Source organism: Chelonia mydas, chromosome 1 (assembly GCF_015237465.2).
Source record: "Chelonia mydas isolate rCheMyd1 chromosome 1, rCheMyd1.pri.v2, whole genome shotgun sequence".
Taxonomy (NCBI): Eukaryota; Metazoa; Chordata; order Testudines; family Cheloniidae; genus Chelonia; species Chelonia mydas.
Genome location: NC_057849.1, coordinates 195,995,799 through 196,010,304, shown reverse-complemented (window position 1 = coordinate 196,010,304; position 14,506 = coordinate 195,995,799). Strand labels below are relative to the sequence as shown.

At 45.7% G+C, this 14,506-nt stretch overlaps 1 protein-coding gene across 2 annotated transcripts in view; it reads left to right on the top strand.

Annotated features, from left to right (window-relative positions):
• LOC102935510 (coagulation factor V) overlaps positions 1-14,506 on the top strand; it is a 78,733-nt gene that overhangs the window by 15,898 nt on the left and 48,329 nt on the right. For both annotated transcript variants that reach the window (XM_037908809.2, XM_037908803.2), the window contains exons 5-9: positions 1,056-1,199; positions 1,763-1,984; positions 2,700-2,865; positions 11,281-11,458; positions 12,090-12,192. In XM_037908809.2, coding sequence (XP_037764737.1) covers positions 1,056-1,199; positions 1,763-1,984; positions 2,700-2,865; positions 11,281-11,458; positions 12,090-12,192 — 813 coding nt within the window. The remainder of the gene's footprint in view (positions 1-1,055; positions 1,200-1,762; positions 1,985-2,699; positions 2,866-11,280; positions 11,459-12,089; positions 12,193-14,506) is intronic.

Here is a 14,506-nt window from a genome sequence, read left to right as displayed (position 1 = left end):
CTCTTGTATTATAAATTATCTATTATTATAGTCTCCTCCTCTCATCAGAGCTCTTTCCCTTTCGGTGTTTTATTGTGATCCTTGCTGGAAAGTTCTGATGATGTAGCTGATGTGATTGTGTATATGAATATTTTGAAAATATTTATTTTCCTTCCTTGTGTCAAGCTTCTCCAAAGTCATTTATATCTGTCTGAGTCCTGGGTGCAGCGCTTAATTTCTGCCAGGGCTGAGCCCCAGCACCTCTAGACTGAGCAGTTCATAGCCCCGGCACCTCAGGTCTTCCCGCATCATTTATGAAAGTAAAAAAATTGCTTGAGCCCCAGCACCTCTTTCATTACAAATTAAGCACTGCCTGGGCGATACAAGTCAAATAAACAAGCAATATATTGAAAACAAGTTTGCATTTCTGATGTTTCTAGTCTATCGGAAGAAACAGTGAGATGAAACTAGGTTTGGGTGGGATGGCAATACATATGTGTATACAATATAAATGCATCTCACCTCTAAGTCACCAGTCCTATTCTCTTCTGTATAGGTTCTTATACTACACTCATCATTGCAGTATCTGCCCATGGCAGTAATGACCAAAAATCCTTACCATGTGAAGGGTACTTGCTTGTCTGTGTGAAATGATTTGGGGGTCTCAGTCCAGTACCAAGGGGGCAGCTGTTCATATTGACAGAAACTCAGCTACACCTGGCATTGATCTGGTAGTCCCAGAAGAGAAGCCAAGGACTGAATTGGACCTCAAGACGAATCTCCTCTCTCACTGTCAGAGATGGTCTCTGTGGCACATTACCGGAGTAGTTTAGAGGGAGGATGCACTGATGCTCCCTCTGCTGAACCTGTTCTGTGGATGCTAGAGGCTTTCAGTCTCCAAAGCTGCCAATCCAGCACCTTTCCCCAGAACTAAATTCACCTCAAGCACATTTTGAAAAGACGTCCTATGTGCCCAGGTGCAGCTGGCACGTGCGGAATAGATCTGGATGCCTTTTAGTTGATGTGAGCTGCTTTTATTTTTGCCTTTATCTGATACCTCTTGTTTCCTCCCACAGGAAGCCTGAAGGAAGATGGGACACAGAAGCTGTTTGGCAAAGAATATGTGCTGATGTTTGCTGTGTTCGATGAAAGCAAAAGCTGGCAAAAATCAACCTCTCTCCTGTACACGATTAATGGTTACGCTAATGGGACGTTGCCAGGTACCGTATGTACTCGTGGCGTCCAGCCAGAGTCCACAAACTGTGTATTACTCCTCACTGCAGCATACACTACAGGGCTGTAGAAAGCGAACAGAAGGAGTAGAGTGGCACAGACTCGTGTATAACCTTACGATGAGCATCTGGTTCCACAAGGGAGCATGTGTGCACTCCCAACCACCACCGCTTTCCCCTGCAGTCTGCCCTTGGTGCCAAGAGCACATGGCTTCCAAGGGCGTGGCTGTTTGTGCAGAGAGACAATTAAATCTCTTCCTGCCACCCGCTGGATAAGGAGTGAGGTTTTTCAAAAGCACCTAAGTGAGTTAGGCACTCAAATCCCATTGGCTTCAATGGGATTTAGACTCCTAATCCACTTAAGTACTTTTGAAAATCCCACCCATGGCCTATACAGTATCCATCCTAGACATGGCCATTGAGATATCAGAGAGACTTTATTAAAAGTGCAGAGTGGGTATTCACTTTTCACCTACCAGTGGGAATTAATGAACCATTCTGTGATTCTGGAATGATTCACCTGTATTCTGAACCCTGCTGTTTTGTTTCAGACCTAGGAGCTTGCACATACGATAACATTAGTTGGCATTTGATAGGAATGAGCTCCAAACCAGAGATTTTCTCCATCCATTTCAATGGGCAAGTCCTGGAACAAAATCGTCGCAAGGTCTCGACCATCAGCCTTGTGGGAGGTGCATCGACCACAGCAAACATGACCATGAGCCAGAAAGGAAGGTGGCTGATATCTTCTCTTGTCCAGAAGCATCTGCAAGGCAAGGGAACATCTGTTCAAGTGGCAGTTATACAGTTAGAGTGTCATTCTTCTCTCTTCCTCCTTATCTCCTAAAGTGCTGCTAAGTTTGTCAAATGTGGTGGCTAACGCATTTGGGATCATCCTAGGAAATCAGTGGAAACAGGGCATTTTGTTTGAATTAGGGTTGCAAGATGGGGCTCATTAGGATGACTGCTGCAAAGGGGCTAGAGGGCAACAATGAATATAACTTAGTTTTTAACTCTTTGGAAAGTGCTCAGATGAGCCTCATTATAAAAAAAACCTGGAGATTGACCCGCTTTTTCAGGAGAAACAGAGAACTTTTGCAGTTCAGTAGGCAAAAAATCTTTTCTGCTCATCTTTAACAGTGGATGTTAGTTTCCCCTTCGAGTGAACAGATCTCTGTTGTAATGGATCAGTGGATTCCCTCTTATGAAAGGTTGGAGGGCTCATTTAACAGAAAAGGGGCAGTTCTTGCTGTCAGTTAGGCTGGTATTTTCAAGGGAGGCTATGCGAGTTAGTTGCTGAGCTCTCAGTGACTCCCACAAGCCCCTTTGAAAATACCACCCTTAATGCCTGCACTCTTCTTTTTTTTCAACCTGAATAGACTCAGGTCAATGAGTGAATGTTTTCATGCATCCTGAGCTGATGGGCTGTAGGAATGCCGTGTTCATAGGACTAAGAGTAACCATTGTACTGTGTCTCTCTTCAACCAGCTGGAATGCACGGTTACCTCAACATAACAGAATGTGCGGGGAAAGATGTGTTCAAGAAGAAATTATCCTTTAAGGAATTGCGTATGATTAAGGACTGGGAATATTTCATTGCTGCGGAAGAAGTCACCTGGGATTATGCTCCAGAAATTCCAGAGACCATTGATAGGTAAAATGGTGAACTATACTGTGCTGATGAATGTTAACTTGAGGCGGCTTAGGAAATGCGCTATATAATGTAAAGTCCTAGCCCTTAAGAACTCCTTCTGCATATTTTTCACAGGAACTCAATCTTGTAGAAGAGGAGGAATATTAGAGGCAGGGTTGCATGGTATTTATGGAATGCACTATGTAGAAGTCCTAGTAAATGGCTTCTGAAGGGCTCTACCAGGCTGAATAAGTGAATGTGTCAGGCTCCGGGTTCTAGGTGATCAAGCCTGGTGGTTAGAGCAGTAGTCGAAGCCGGACATAGAGTTGGGACAGGGCAGTGCTGAAACTAAGGTCCGGGGACAGGTGCTGGGTTAGAACCAAGGTCAGAGTCCATAGACGAGCCCAGTCAGGATCACAGTCAGATACCAGAAGCAGGCCAAAGGTTGAAGCCAGGTTGGAGACAGTCCAAGGGCCTGGGGTTCAGGAGGTGGGTACAGGGTTAGAGCAGGTCAGGAACATGTCTGGGGCAGAGTCAGAGTAGGGCACAGAGAAGATTGGAGCAGGCTCAGAGGTGAAAGTAAACCGGTACACCCCGGTACAGCGTACCAGCAAGAGCCGGTGCACCGTACTGGGGCAGCCCGGCTTCCCCGGGGGCAATTTAAAGGGCCTGGGGCTCCCAGCAGTGGCTGGAGCCCCAGGCCCTTTAAATTGCCTCCAGAGGCCCACTGCTGGAGCCCTGGGGTAGAGGCGGCGGGGCTCCGGTAGCTATTTAAAGGGCCCGAGGCTCCCCTGCTTCTACTGCCCCGCCCTTTAAATAGCCGTCGGAGCCCTGCCACCGCTCTTCCAGGGCTCCAGGGGCTATTTAAAGGACCGGGGCGGCAGAGGTAGCTGGAGCCCTGGCCCTTTAAATAGCCCCTGGGGCCCCCACTATCCCAGGGGTCTAGGGGCTATTTAAAGGGGCCTGCGGCTCCCTTGCTTCTAGCGCCCCGGTCCTTTAAATAGCCGCTGGAGCCCCACCGCTTCCCCAGGGCTCCGGCAGCTAATTAAAGGACCAGGACAGTAGAAGCAAGGGAGCTGCAGGCCCTTTAAGTAGCCCCAGGAGCCCCGGGCTGCTGCTGCTACCCTGGTGGGGGAGGGGGGAAGAGAAGGAGAAGGAGGGGCAGGGCACTTACTTTACAGGGTGGGCTGGGGCTGGGGCTGGCTCTGACCCCCTCAGCCCCACCCCTTCCAGGGGCCAGAGCTGGCCCCAGCGTACCGGTAAGTCACTTGACTTACTTTCACCCCTAACAGGCTGGAACAAAGCCTGGGCAAGGCTGGGGCCAGAACAGGGACAGGATCAAGGACAGGCTGGAAGCCTAGGGAGTCTGACACCACAAGGCAGCAGGAGGTTTCCTAGGCGAGTGGTGCTGTTGTGCAGATGAAGGCCATGTCTATTCGACAAAATGATGTCGACCTAAGTTACATCAGCATACAGCCACTGCAGTAATTACATCAGTTTTGCGTGTCCACACTGTGCTCTTTTTGTTGGCGGTGCGCATTCTCACTAGCAGCACTCGTATCGATGCAAAACAAGTCGCGCAGGGGTGACTAGGAACATGATTTCAACGTCCCATAATGCAGTGTTCTCCATCCCATAATTTCATTTGCATCCCATAATGTTCCACGCCTCTTCTCAAAATCCCCACAAACCTGTGCATCCCTCCTGGCTGTCCATTATCTGTGTCAGAAGCATGGATCCTGCACAGCTCTGCACTGTTGTGATGAGTGTTGTGAGAATGGCGTGCCTGGTCCTGCAGTATTTGCAGAGCCGCCAGATTTGCTGCAGGGAACGTGACAATTTCTTGGAGGCTAGATTTGCTCTGGGACGTAGAAAGAAACAATTCAAAGTTGTTGACGGCATTCAGGATGGAGCTGGAGCTGGGCCGGAGAAAGAAGCACTGACGGGTGGGATCACGTCAGGTTTGGGAAGATGAGCAGTGGCTGCAGAACTTTCGGATGTTCTTGGATCTATGTGCCGAGCTCACCCCAGCCCTCCTGCACAGCAACACCAAAATGAGATCTGCACTGAGAGTGGAGAAGTGAGTGGTAATTGCACTGTGGAAACTTGCAATGCCCGACTGCTACTGATCAGTTGGGACTCAGTTTGGAGTTGGGAAATCCACTAAGTTGCCAAAAATAGACGTTTATTCCATACCCATGCAAATAGAAAAAAATTATAATTGAATAAAACTTAAATAAAGGGAAAAGAACTTTTGAAGGGGAAAGAAGAGTCATTTCCAATTCAGAAACACATACACAAACTGTGTCTTTCACAGGTCAGTGTATTTGCAGCTGTGATTGTCCAGGGTGGTGTGGTAGGGATAGTGCAGTGGCCCCAGAGGTCCCAGAATGCAGTTCTCTTTGGGCTGCAGAAGGAGGCGAACACAAGATTGTTGAACCTGAAGCTCAACAAGAGTCTGCAGCATGTCTGTGTGCTGCTTGAGAAGCGCTAGCATCTCCTGCTGCACATCTCTGTCCTTTTCCTGCACCTTTCTCCTCTCCGCTGTATCCCTGGCCTGCTGTCCACAAGGGTGAACATCCAAGCCCCGTGCTTGGTATCCAAAGCAGCAGAGGCTTGCAGGATCTCTTGGAATATGCCATCCCTCTTCTTCCTTCTCCTCCTTATATGGCTGCAGTCCAGTCATGATGAGTACGACCATGAAGGGAAGAGGGGGAATGAAGGGGATAGCTCATGGGCATGAGTGTATGCATATAGGGCAATTGAACGGAATACTGGCACTGTTTTCCACAGGCCACTCCTGAGGGTAATGGAGGCTGGAAGGGAACAGATCCTGCAGGGCCGTATGCTGCCAGCCTGTGTGCTGCAAAGGTTCCGGCTGAAGTAATCACTGAGTGGCGTAGGAAAGTGTCCTACCGTAGCAGAAGAAATAAGGAAGCCCTCCCCAGAAACCTTTGGCCGAGGATTGCACACTACAGCCAGAGAAGTTTCCACACAATCTCTGTGGAGGATGCGCAGGACATCCTGGAGTGCACAAACTGTTCTGCAGGGACCCTCTGCCTAACTCTAGAGGGGGATGAAAAGCAGATAGCAACGCTACCTCTATTGGTTGTTTCACTACCTTAACTAGCATCAGTAGAAAAAGAGTAAATCAACAGACGTGTCCTGCAACTTTGGGCCTTCATGACAATTTGATCTCTGATCATTTCATCTGTTAAATTGACAAATTCACTCTGCCTATCCCTGGCAGGGCCCAGGTCAGATGACCCCAAGGCACAGATACTTCACTCTCAGTGCCAGAGCGTCAAGTTAGGCCTGGTCTACATTAAAGAGTTAGGTCAATGCAAGGCATCTTATGATGACCTAACTATGGAAGTGTCTACCCATTAATTTCAATCCCGCCAACGTAACTGCCCCACTCTGCCAACTAAACTCCACCTCCATGAGCAGCGTAGAGTCAAGATTGATGTAGTTAGATGGATGCAGTGTCAGTATAGACACTTTTCAGAGTAACAGCCGTGTTAGTCTGTATTCACAAAAAGAAAAGGAGGACTTGTGGCACCTTAGAGACTAACCAGTTTATTTGAGCATAAGCTTTCGTGAGCTACAGCTCACTTCATCGGATGCATACTGTGGAAAGTGTAGAAGATCTTTTTATATACACACAAAGCATGAAAAAATATCTCCTCCCACCCCATTCTCCTGCTGGTAATAGCTTATCTAAAGTGACCACTCTCCTTACAATGTGTATGATAATCAAGGTGGGCCATTTCCAGCACAAATCCAGGGTTTAACAAGAATGTCTGGGGGGGGGTAGGAAAAGACAAGGGGAGAGTGGGTTTGTGTGTGTGTGTGGTGGGGGGGGGGGTGAGAAAACCTGGATTTGTGCTGGAAATTGCCCAACTTGATTGAACTCCACTGGAGGTAGGCAGGAAGGTGCCCCTCCCCTTAAAATCCCCATGAATTTTTTGAATTCCATTTCCTGGTTGCCCAGCTTGGAGAGCTCACCTAGCAACTGACCATGCTAACTACATGTTGCAGGCACACTCCTGCCTGTACTACACAGGAGGTATTAGATCTCCTGGATCTGTGGGGAGAAGAGGCTGGTCAGGAACAGCTCCGATCCATCTGTAGAAACTTAAATATATACAAGCAGATCACTTGGGGCATGGGAATCTGACTTTCCAGAAGTTTTCACAGATACTGCAGGTGTTGCAAAAAGGTTCAAGCACAAGAGCCAGCTACAATATAATGTGGTTCTTGTGCAACATAAAATGCAAAACATACCAGTTGCAGTGAGACAATCACTCAAGGAGATTCTGAAACAACATAAAGCAGATACAATTGAACGAGTTGATTCATCAGAATGGGTTTCTCCTGTCATTCTCACCAGGAAGCCCAATGGTGCTATCCACATGTATGTGGACTTGAGAGATTTAAACTCCAGCATAGCTGTGTATTGTCATCCTCTGTCCAACATCAGTGAAATGCTGCTCACCTTGAAGGAGGCAAGAGTGTTTATGACTCTTGATTTATGCTCGGCTTACCACCAGATCCCTTTAATGGAAAAATCCCACAAGTACACAGCTTTCATCACTGCAGAATGTTTTTTCCAATTCAAAAGGCCTCTGTAGCACCAGTATTCCAGAGAATGATGCCTGCAATCTTTGGAGAGAGAATGCGTGTTACTTACTTTCAAGATGACATTCTAGTGAACGGCAAAGATGAATCTGAACATGATGGCATGCTAAAAAAGGTTCTAGAAAAACTTGGATACAGATTTACCATTAGCAAGAAGAAATGTCAACTCGGTACCAACTCAGTGACATGGCTAGGGCATAGAATCTCTCAGAAGGGCATACAACCAAAACCAGACCTAGTGAAAACCATTTGTGATGCACCACAGCCTGACAAAAAGCACAAACTTCAGTCCTCCTTTGGATTATCCAAATACCATTCAAAGTTTGTAAAGAAGTTTGCTCTGAAAGTAGTTCTGCTGAGTCATCTCCTAAAAAAGGACATGTAAGGTTTGAACGGGTTGACGTCTATAAGAACAGCTTTAACAAGATCAAATATGCACTGTCCACCATCCCGGCTTTAAGACCTTTTGGTTCTGTGAAACAAACAATTGTCACAAGAGAACCTTGTGAGTAAAGTCTTGGTGCTGTCTTGACTCAGCTAAAAAATGGATAGGAGTCACTATTGCATTTGCCTCCAGAGCCCTGACTGATTCTGAAAAATCTGATTCTGTCTCTGCGAAAGAAGTTCTGGCATGTTTCTGGGCAGTAAGACATGTCAGAACTTATGGGGTGGTGAGAGATTTATCTTAAGATCTGATCATAAACCTCTTTCACCTTTGTTCATCACATGAGGTTCTGGAAAAGCAACTCCAAGAATTGCCAAATGGGCCACCAAACTAAAGGACTTTGATTTGCTGACAGTGTATCTTCCAGGAGTCAAAAATACCACTGCAGATTCTGTCTTGCCCGCTCATATCTTACCATGAGGATGCAATAGAGGAAGATGATGAAGAGATTGTCGTTGCACAAATCTCTGCTACAACTCAGTCTCAGAGTGGGTAACAGCCATGAGAGAAGACAAGGTAGTTCAGGACTGTGATGGGGTTGCTGTACTCACCGCCGGATGGTGCCACTTTGTGGCTGTCCTGGAGATTAGTTCAGTCAGGCCAATGCCCCTCCCAGCAATTACACCTGTCTGTTTCTCTTCTGCAGCCTCCCTCTTACTTCCAGGAGCTGCAGCGTCCTCTTTGTGACTCAGCCCTCTGGCTAGGTGACTATTGTGGTTTCCCCTTCTAGGTGCTGGAGTGTATCAATGTTCCTGCTCTCCAGCAGTCTTCCGCTTCATTAGCTCACGGTGCCACTCCTTCAGTGGGGGAACCTGGGCCCATCCTTTACTTCAGGTTCCGGCTCAGGGACCCTCTACACAACAGCCAAGATCAGTTCCCTGCACCTTGCTGCCTTTCCCTGAGCCGCTTCCATACCTCCTGGCCTGCCCCCATCCTCTGGGTTTGCCAGTCTTTTCACTCCCTCCTCCCAGGGAGTAACCCGAGGCTACCTGCCTCTGTAGCCCCAGCCACATCTCCCTTCTCCCAGAAGCGACTGCACATATCTCCCTGCTAATTCCCTGTCTTTTGTAGAAGCCTTGCCTCTCTCTCACAAGTGAGCTTCTCTCTGATTAGCTGCCTCCAACCCAAAGCTCCCCTTTTGCAACCTAATTAGCTGATTGGGCCCACCTGACCTAATGCAACTCTTGCCGTTTCAGTGTGGGGAGCACACCCCATCACAAGGACCTAAAGACTTACATAGTCAATGGATGGTCTTACATGACAATGACACCAGAACACTTGGAACCATATAGACATGTATCACGTGAGCTGTCCTTTGTAAATGAATGGGTTTTGAGAATTGACCATCTTGTTGTGCCTACACTTGTGAGACAACGATTAATTGACCTGGCAGATGGAGGACATATGGGGATTAATCTAACCAAAAGACAACTGCGATAAGACTTCTGGTGGCCAGGGATGGACAAGCAAGTTGAGGAAATAATCAAGACTTGCATGGCTTGTGCTAGAAGTGATAAGTCACAGAAAACCTTCAGCCTCCTTCTCACAACAGTTCATTATCCCAATTGTCCATGAGAGAAACCGGCTCCTGACCTAATGGGGAGCGTTTGAAGATCAGTCTGTTACACAGAGGTTTGTCCTAGTATGGTAAACTATCATTCAGATTGGCCAGAAATTACATTCACTGGAAAGGTTACAGCTGAAATAGTAAATAAGTTAAAATCATCAGTTTTTGCCTGAGAAGGATTTCCCAAGGAATTGGTAACTGACCATGGAATGCAAATAACTTGTGCTGAAATGCAACATCACCTCATTATCAATGCTATCAAACAGAAAACGGTTTCTTTCTTCAATCCAAGAGCTAGTGGTCTACTTGAGAGAATGAACAGACTGGTGAAAGAAAGACTGCAACTTACCAGTTTTCAAGCGAGACCAGGGAAAGAAGCTTTACATGAAACACTGTTTGCTTATGGGACCACTCCACTTTCAACACCAGGATTATCATCCTTTGAACTGTTAAGAGGACACAAGGCTGGTAAATGACTTACTCCCTGTCAAGGGCTTACATGTTCTCCTTTTTCAACCAAACCTGATGAAACTATTCATGAATGTGTTCAGAACAAACAGGAGAAATAAAGGCAGTGTGTGTATTGTAAAGTGCTAAACCTCACAAATTTGAAATTGGAGCTCTTCTTCATGTGAAGCTGTCATACAAAGTCAAAAAAGAACGTTCAGGATATTCCTTTCCTTTGCAGTTAACAGAAATCTGAGAAGATTCTGCTGGATTACTAGAGCAAAAGAAATAGAACACTTCAAGACTGTCCGCAGTTCATCAGCCAGCAGCTGAAGAAAAGAATGCTGATTTCCACCTTGGACCGGAGAACGCTGATGACACCAATAGTAATGATGGACTATTTATAGTAGTAGGAATTGCTCCACTACCCGGTCTTGTTCATGTCTCTCCGGGTATTAGGAGAAGTGTGAGACATAGGAGACCGCCTAAAAGATTGGAAGACTTTGTTACTGGACTCAAGTGGTGGTCTGGAAGTGACTGAAATTTTACAATGGTTATTCTAAAGGGGAAAGGTGTGGTGCAGATAGCTATCCCAGTGTGTGTTTGCAAATTTGTTCCCAGCGGGCTCCTGTAGCTTTGAGTTCAGGAATTACAATTCCCAGGATGCAGCAGGGGAGAGGGAGGATTGAGAGGAGGAGGAAAGGAAGAGAGTGAGGGGAATAAATCTTACCTTTACTGTTATCACGCTTCCACAGCCTTTCTCAAAAGGATCCAGGTACAAAACAGCCACAGCTCATGGCTAAAACACAACTTCTCACCTTACTTCGTGAACCCTACCTATTCTTAGCCATCATTGGGAATTCCACTGTCTTTGAAACCTTGGTGTGACATTAATTAAGTGTAGTCTCTTGATTTGGGTTCAGGATATCAGAGTTCAGTTCCTGGCTCTGCCACAGACTGTGACACCTTGGGCAAGTCACTCAATCCCTCTGTGCCTCCTTTTCCTATTTGTAAAATGGGAAGAGTAATACTTCCTTTCTCCCCTCCTTTGTTTGTCTTGAAAATTTCGATTGGAAGCTTTCTGAGGCAGAAGCTATCTCATACTATGTGTTTGTACAGTGTCTCACACAATGAGACCCCTGACCTTGGTTGGGCCTCTCGCTACTACTGTAGCACAAATCATCATAATCTATTTTATAGAGCTGTGTCTAATCTAGATCTGTTTTTTGCCATGCAGTGGGGCTTCTGCCAGTTCCCGTGGGAGAGTATTCTATCATCTAGTGGATCTCACCATTAAGAAGATGTTATTGATACTTTTTGCTTTTTTATTTTTAAGGCAATATAAAGCTCAGTCCTTGGACAACTTCTCAAATCTCATTGGGAAGAAGTATAAAAAGGCCGTTTTCAGGCAGTATGAAGATGCCAACTTCAATAAGCGTTTGGAGACTCCCCGACCCAAGGAAATGGGAATTCTGGGCCCTGTTATCAGAGCTCAGGTTAGAGACACAATCACGGTAAGTGGCGAGGGCCAAATAAAAAGACTGTTTTGTACTGTGGTGTATCTTACTGTAAATGTAAAATAACTTACTGTAAATAAGAAACAGCTTGTGTTGTAATCTTTGTCAGATAATGTATAATGTACCACTTGGTAAGGCAAGTCCCATCTTTTCATGTGCTGTATATTTATACCTGCTTACAGTATTTTGCACTTCATGCATCTGATGAAGTGGGGTTTATCCCACAAAAGCTTATGCCCAAATAAATTGGTTAGTCTCTAAGGTGCCACACAGACTCCTCGTTGTTTTTACGGAATCCCCGTGATTCCAGTCCATGGCTAGCACTCTCCATGGCTTCGTGTGCCTGGCCGTGTGGGAAGTGCTCCTGAGGATGGCATTCTCATCAGCTGCCTGAGACCAGGCAGCACAAGAGGAATCCCAATCAGTGCGGTCCACAAATGTTCATGTTGCAGTAGAGCTTCTGGTTTAATATGCCCAGATTTTTCTTTTAAGGAGCGTTTCTTCCCCTGAGCACTTTCAGTGCTGAAATCATGCACATTTTGCTCTCACTGGGATTTGTAGAAATGTACCCAGACCAGGATTCACTGAATGCTGAACTCAAACTTTCTGCATCTCCATATCTACATAGATTGTGTTCAGAAATATGGCCAGTCGACCCTACAGCATTTACCTCCATGGAGTGACGCTTTCAAAAGATGCAGAAGGAGCCACTGACCCCCTGGATTCCACAGGTCAGAAACTGTTCACATTTGCACAATATCGAAAGTGTGACTTTGTGTAGGGTCTCTCTTTGCCTTTAGGAGGTCATGTAACTGATTAGGGCACAGGAGTGGGAGTCCTGGGTTCTGTTCCCAGCTCTGCCGCTGACCTGCTGTGTGATTTTGGGAAAGTTGCGTCTCTTCTCCGTGCCTCAGTTTTCCCCATCTGTAAAATGGGGATTATGATAAGTGCCCACTTTTGTAAAGTGCTTTGAGATCTACAGATGAAAAATCAAATGTAAATATGCTAAGCAGCACTATTATTTAAAAAATGTCTGCGTGGACGTGGTCCTCGACTTCAATGAGCTCATGTCAGTTTACACCAGCCAAGGGTCTCGCTAACGTAACATAAGAACGGCCATACTGGGTCAGACCAAAGGTCCATCTGGCTTCGTATCCTGTCTGACAATGGCCGGTATCAGATGCTTCAGAGGGAATGAACAGAATAGGGCAATTTCCAGTGATCCTTCCCCTGTCATACAGTCCCAGCTTCTGGTAGTTGGAGCATGGGGTTGGGTCCCTGACCATTTTGGCTAATCGCCATCGATGGACCTGTCCTCCATATTCTTATCTAATTATTTTTTGAACCCAGTTCTACTTCTGCCCTCGCAACGTCCCCTGACAATGGGTTCCACAGGTTGACTGTGGGTTAAGCAAAGAAGTACTTCCTTACTTTTGTTTTAAACCTGCCGCCTATTAATTTCCTCGGGTGACCGTTAGTTCTTGTGTTATGTGAGGGGATAACTAACAGGTCCCAATTCACTTTCTCCCCACCAGTCATGGTTTTATCATATCTCTGTCATATTCCCCCCGCCACTTAGTTGTCCCTTTTCTAAGCTGAGCACTCCCCGTCTTTTTAATCTTGGCTCGTACGGAAGCTGTTCCATTCCCCTGATCATTTTTGTTGCCCTTCTCTGCACCTGTTCCAATTCTGAGATATCTTTTTTGAGACAAGGTGACCAGAACTGCACTGTTCAATGTGTGGGCGTATCATGGATTTATATAGTGGCAGTATGATATTTTCTCTTTTAATATCTATCCCTTTCCTAATGGTTCCTAACATTCTGTTCGCTTTTTTGACTGTTGCTGCACATTGAGCGGATATTTTCAGAGAACTATCCATGTTGACTCCAAGATCTTTCTGTTGTGGAAACAGCTCATTTAGACCCCATCATTTTGTATATATAGTTGGGATTATTTTTTTCCAATGTGCGTTATTTTGTATTTATCAACATTGAATTTCATCTGCCATTTTGGTGCCCAGTCACCCAGTTTAGTGAGATCCCTTAATGACGATTCACAGTCAGTTTTGTATTTAACTGTCTCGAGTACTTTTGTATAGCTGCAAATTTTGCCACCTCTCTGTTCACCCTCTTTTCCAGATCATTTATGAATAAGTTGAACAACACATTTCCTAATACAGATCCATGCGGGAACCTGCTATTTACCTTTCTCTGCTGTGAAAACTGACCCTCTATTCCTACCCTGTATTTCCTATCTTTTAATTAGTTATGGATCTAGGAGAGGACCTTCCCTCTTATCCCATGACTGCTTTGCCTTTGGTTAGGGATTTGTCAGAGACTTTCTGAAAGTCGAAGTACTATATCTTCATAGTCTTTGCATGGCTAAATAGTAATGGAAGAGAAGAAATATTAGGAAATATTAAGAGGCATGGCTAAGGGAAAAAGAGAGAGAAATGTTTTCTGCTGTGATCTGAAATGAAATGGGGCTGAGAGATACAGAAAGAGCAGCAGGAAAAGTCATCAACAGTGGTAAGTCTGTGTATCCGCAGTCTTGGATAGTGAGGTTGCTAGTGCTGGGCGAGCAAATGAGAGACTACACAGAGGTTAAGGGCTATGAAATAATCTGTAGCCAGCCCATGGAAGGCTTTAAAGAAGGAAGAGGGGACACTTTATTTCCTGATTCCTGTAAGGAATGGGGGAGTCAGTGGATTTGTTCAAGGACCGGAGAGATGTGACTGCACATCGTTGTATGAGTCAGACAGCAAGCAGCATTCCCAGTGGTTTGCAGTCAAGCTGGAAGGGCATATCAAGTGGGGTCTGGTTCTGTTCAATGTCTTCATCAGTGATTTAGATAACAGCAGAGAGAGTAAATTTATAAAGTTTGTGGATGATACGAAGCTGGGAGGGGTTGCAAGTGCTTTAAAGGATAGGATTAAAATTCAAAATGGTCTGGACAAACTGGAGAAATGATCTGAAGTAATTAGGATGAAATTCAATAAGGACAAATGCAAAGTACTCCACTTAGAATGGAACAATCACTTGAA